At 36.5% G+C, this 5,097-nt stretch overlaps 1 protein-coding gene across 1 annotated transcript; it reads left to right on the forward strand.

Annotated features, from left to right (window-relative positions):
- The first annotated feature begins 3,399 nt into the window (after positions 1-3,399).
- LOC110020826 (homeobox-leucine zipper protein HOX12-like) lies at positions 3,400-4,839 on the forward strand. Its single transcript, XM_020719081.1, has 3 exons — positions 3,400-3,569; positions 3,643-3,965; positions 4,319-4,839. Exons 1-3 carry the CDS (start codon positions 3,503-3,505, stop codon positions 4,553-4,555), a joined length of 627 nt encoding a protein of 208 aa, XP_020574740.1. The 5' UTR covers positions 3,400-3,502; the 3' UTR covers positions 4,556-4,839.
- The last annotated feature ends 258 nt before the right edge of the window (positions 4,840-5,097 follow it).

Raw genomic sequence — 5,097 nt, forward strand, 5'->3', positions numbered from 1 at the left:
AGCTGGCAGGCCCCGACACGAAGGAATCGCGGCTTACAAAGACTCGTGTTGTTGTGTATATATATATATATATATATATATATAATAGAAGAATGTCTGGAGACTATTAAACGAGCCTCGAGCCACCTCTAATATGTCAATAATTGGAGTACCACCTCCTTAAGGCCAAACTGTGCCAAAGAAGATGCGAACCCCTGACTTGAGAGGCCTTATATCATGGATGCCAATGAACAGACAAGGATATGTTATGCTAGTTTAAATTTATATATATACTAATTGTATGATATGCTAGTTTAACTTTAGGAATAAATATTACGTATTGTCATCCATATGTGTGGATGATCATGTACACATAATGTACATCTCTGAGAGTTGTCATCCGTACATGCAATCATTCTTATATACAAATAATCTTATAGACACATAGTACATCTTCACGATTGGCCATTCATACATACAGTTAATCGCACGTAATATTCTCTCTAAATTTAGGGCCGCCACATTAGCACGATTTTTAAAGCTCAGAACAATCATTAAATCTAATTACGAGTAAGAAAATTCCATTTATTAGAAATAAATTAGCAACAAATCACATATGATCAATATAAAATGTAAAAGTCTAAACTACTTAATAATTAATTAACATTCTAATTGCCCATTAAACCAACAAAATAGGGATGAAAGGGATGTCTCCGGCCAACAATCGAGCTGCATTAACGAGAATTCTGATAATTAATCATTATCCCATACCTTTAAAGTCATTAAGAATCCCTAATCAAGATTAATCGGGTTTTATTAATCATAAAGATGGATTATGGACGAACTAAATTAATCACTGGAAAGTGCTTGTCGAACTTTAATTCAATGGCTTGAAGCTCGGCTCGAAAAAGGAGGAGCACACCATGGATGAGGAATATTTTAAAAATATTTAATGAATTAATTAATTTAATTTAAATTCATTTATTTACTTAATGACATTCTTTATAAGAGATTAAGGCCTGTTCTTGGATAAAAATTAAAATAAAGGGGAATTTATAATATTCATGTGTAAGAAATATAAACATTTTTTTTTCTATTTTTAGACCATTCACAAAATAAAAAACAAAAAAGCAATTCAATTGAAAAAAAAAATATTCCAATTAAAATTTTGATAAAATGAGCCTTAAAATTATTGAATTTATTTATTTTTTTTATTATAAAACAAATTTATTGACTAATATTTACTATATTCATCTCAAAATAAATCAAATAGTTTTTAGATTCAATTTAATTAAATTTAATCAAATATTTATCTTCTTCTGATTTTTTTTCATTTAATTTGTATATTTTTTTAAGGTACTTATATGACGAACAACACTTTTGTGTCATTGGGTTCATCTATTTGTCATAGAGAACAGATACAACAACATGTCTTTATAAATTTATGGAGTTGCCTCATAAATACGCATGAACTGTTGGACAAAAGTTGTTTGTGATTGGTCAGAGTCATCGGTGCATGAAGCCACCAATTATTTAATCTGACTTCTAATGAAGGCAGCTCCCTCTTTTTCTATTTTTCTCAACCCAGAGATAGTTTGATTGGCTAGTGGATTCAATTTCATGGATGTTCGGCCTGGGGCCTTCATTAAAATCACTTGTTTGTTATGCATTTAGGTTTTTAGTGATGACTAAAACCCTATTTTGCTAGATGTGCATGCATTATTGTCTGTTGCTACGACACCACCAAACATACGATCTAACTTCTCTTCTAGCTCAAGATCGATGCCACTATATTTAATTTTTTTCGTAGCTAATGCCGCTTGCAAAGTGATAGCACATGTTGATGCATTTGAAAGAAAAATGGAAAACTGGCAAAAACAAAACCACCAAACCGAGCTGAACAAATGAAAGGAGAGGGAGAATAGAAAGATCACAATAATAGCCAGTCAAAATCAAATAAGATGAACGCCGCACAAAGCGCAGACTGCACAAAACCATCAAACCAAACCAAAGGAAATACAATAGAGAGAGAGAAGAGTGAATGTTCACCGCAATAGTCACCCGAAATCACTGAAAAGCAACCGGAAACAAGGGCTATCCACCAAAGCCACAGAATCGAGGGACTTGAGAGAGAAGATTTTTAGGGCAGGAGGCTCGTCGAGGGAAGGAAAAAGGGCAGCGAAGGAAAGAATGGGGGCAGCGAAGGAAATGTAATAGCAAGGAACGCGGGCCACCGGGTGAAACCCACAACCTTCATTTTTGCATAAAATTAAATTGTTCCTAAACTTTTTCACTGAAATTTAAATATGTCCATGCATTAGAAAACTATTAACTTTTACTGAATTTTTAAAATTTATTTTTTTAGATCTTTCACAAAATAAAAAAAAAAACAAAAATAGATATTCAATTGAAAAAAAAAAATTCTGATCATAATTTTGATATAATGGCTTTCAAATTATTGAATTTATTTGTTTTTATTATAATTCAAATTTATTGTTTAATATATACTATATTCATCTCAAAATAAATGTAAAAATTATTTTAGATTTAATTTAATTAAATTTATATAAATATTTCTTCTCCTGATTTCTTTTTTAATTTCATTCATATATTTTTTTAATATGCTTATATGAAAAAACACACATACTCCATTAGGTTCATCAGATCAAACAACAATGCCTTGATTATCAATCTGTAAAAAACCGTATCGTGCTGAAAAGATCGAAATGCAGATGTTAGACAGCTCATCAATGACGATGGAGCATATATTTAAAACTCTTTAACGATGAATTCTTATTTCGGCAATTTGTCAAACTTAAGTATCATTGGTTGAGATGAGCTCCACAGACTGGTTAGACGAGTATATTAGCTACTAGGAAAGTGATAGTCGAAACTTACATAAACTAGGCTAATCCGCCATGTGAATCTAAAGGACCTAATGTGGTACAAAATGAGCTTTACAAATACACCTGAATCACGGGGCGTTCTTCAAATGTCCATAAGTTCAGAATCAGTCCAAGAAAACCCATTCATTCTATTACAAACCCATCATGGCCAATTATCTGTATAAACAATTATATTCTATGAAATTGAGCCAGCTCAGACTGTCTTGCAACCAACTTATGAGCTAACGAATTGAATCAGGGTTAATTTGTGTTTGGCTTGTTAGCTCGTCGAGCTCAATTCACGAGCTACTTACTAAGCCGAGCTCAGACCAGCTCACGAGTCATGCAAATTTTAAATTTATTATCAATATAATTTAATTTTAAAAAATACAATATCAGCAGTGGTAAATTAGATAAAATAGTACAGGCTCAGGCATGGCATGCATGTAATTTGCTCCATGTCCGCGACCAGTTTAACTACCTCTCTCACTATAAATACGCCTCGAGCCCTCCACCACTTCACCGTAGGCCACCACCCCACGCCGGAAACCAGAAGCGAATTTTCTTTCTCTCTACAGAGAGGGGGAGGGGGAGAGAGAGAGGACGAAGTAATCGCCGACTCCATCGCCATCGATTCTATGGAAGAAGAGAAGTCTCTGATCACATCTCTCGCGTCCTGCGAACTCTACCCCGAAATGCCTCAAGGTTTTCTCTCTCTAAATTTCTGTTTCATCCTCTCTCCGAAGATTTCGCCGCCTAAAATGGGTTCTGGATGCAGGTGAGTCGAAGGCACGGCGGCGGAGGAAGAAGATGAAGATCGTAGACGATGGAGAGATGGATGTCGCCGGTGAGGGAAAGAAACGGCGGCTGAGTGATGATCAGGTGAGGTTTCTGGAAATGAACTTCGGTAAGGAGCGCAAGCTGGAATCTAGCCGGAAAGTTCATCTCGCCATTGAGCTGGGCCTCGATCCTAAACAGGTCGCCGTCTGGTTCCAGAATCGGCGAGCTCGCTGGAAGAGCAAGCAGCTCGAGGATGAGTACGTTCGCCTCAGATCTTCACACGACGCCGTTCTGATCGAGAAATGCCGCCTCGAGAGCGAGGTCAGATTTTCCCCGATCCCGCAATCTAAACCCTAACCACGGTCCCCTATTCATCCTCTCCGTTTTATTCCCCGGTCGCCTGCTCGATAACGATTTCACTGTTTTTTCTGCGCACTTTGAACCTAGATCGTCTTGTTTATTTAATGATCGGTGAAATCAACTGTACGTCTGTAACTAAATTGATAGCACTCAACAAACTTTTGATGAAAATCAAATCTAATTCTTAACTAATAACAGTCAAAGAACAAAATAAAAAATAAAATGTAGTGAGAACTGGGTATTATTTTATATCGGCAAAACTAATAAAAATTTAAATGAATTCTACCTAAGAAAAATAAATTGAATGATGGCAGGTCTTGATGCTTAAGGACAAACTGGTTCAATCGGAGGAAGAGATCAAGAGACTAACCTCAGACGCCGGCGGCGCCGGCGGCGAGGCGGCGGGCGCCGGGAGCCCGACCTCTTCGATGACGACGGCGACGCATTTGGGGGAGTTTGGGATGGATGAGGGGGATGGAATGTATGCGACGACGGCGTATGGGGACAGTTACTACTACATGATGGAGTTAGGCTATCTGTATGGAATGTGATGACAAATATGGAGCTGATTAATATGTGATTAGTGTGTGATTTATGTTAATAATCTGGATTAAGTTGAGTTTAGATTAGCTGCTCTTGCCGGAACGTATTCGCACGATAACAATTAACACCGAGCTAGGCGGGTGTTGGTATTAGTTGAGTATTAATATTGTTTAGGAAGATTAACGTGTAATTAATGTAATTTTATGTTTTAATTTCCCGTTATTTAACTTTGGGCTGTTTAACTTTCTAAGTTAATAAAAATTAACGAACTACTAATTTAGTGCTTCGGATGTTGACAGACTAATGCTCTGAATTACCAAACCACATCTAAGTAAGAAATGACCCCCGTCCTCTGTACAAGAAATATTTCCCAAAAAAAGAAAATGTCTCCCTCCACTTTGAGAAAATATTATAGGCTTCTAGTTAGGGGTGTAAACTAGCCGAAAACGAGCGAGCTCAAGCTCAGCTCTCGTTTTCGGCTCGTTTATATTTCGAGCTCAAAACTGTGTTCTTGTTCGGCTCGTTTACTTAGCGAGCCGAACACGAGCTG

This window comes from Phalaenopsis equestris, unplaced genomic scaffold (assembly GCF_001263595.1).
Source record: "Phalaenopsis equestris unplaced genomic scaffold, ASM126359v1 Scaffold000107, whole genome shotgun sequence".
Classification (NCBI taxonomy): domain Eukaryota; kingdom Viridiplantae; phylum Streptophyta; class Magnoliopsida; order Asparagales; family Orchidaceae; genus Phalaenopsis; species Phalaenopsis equestris.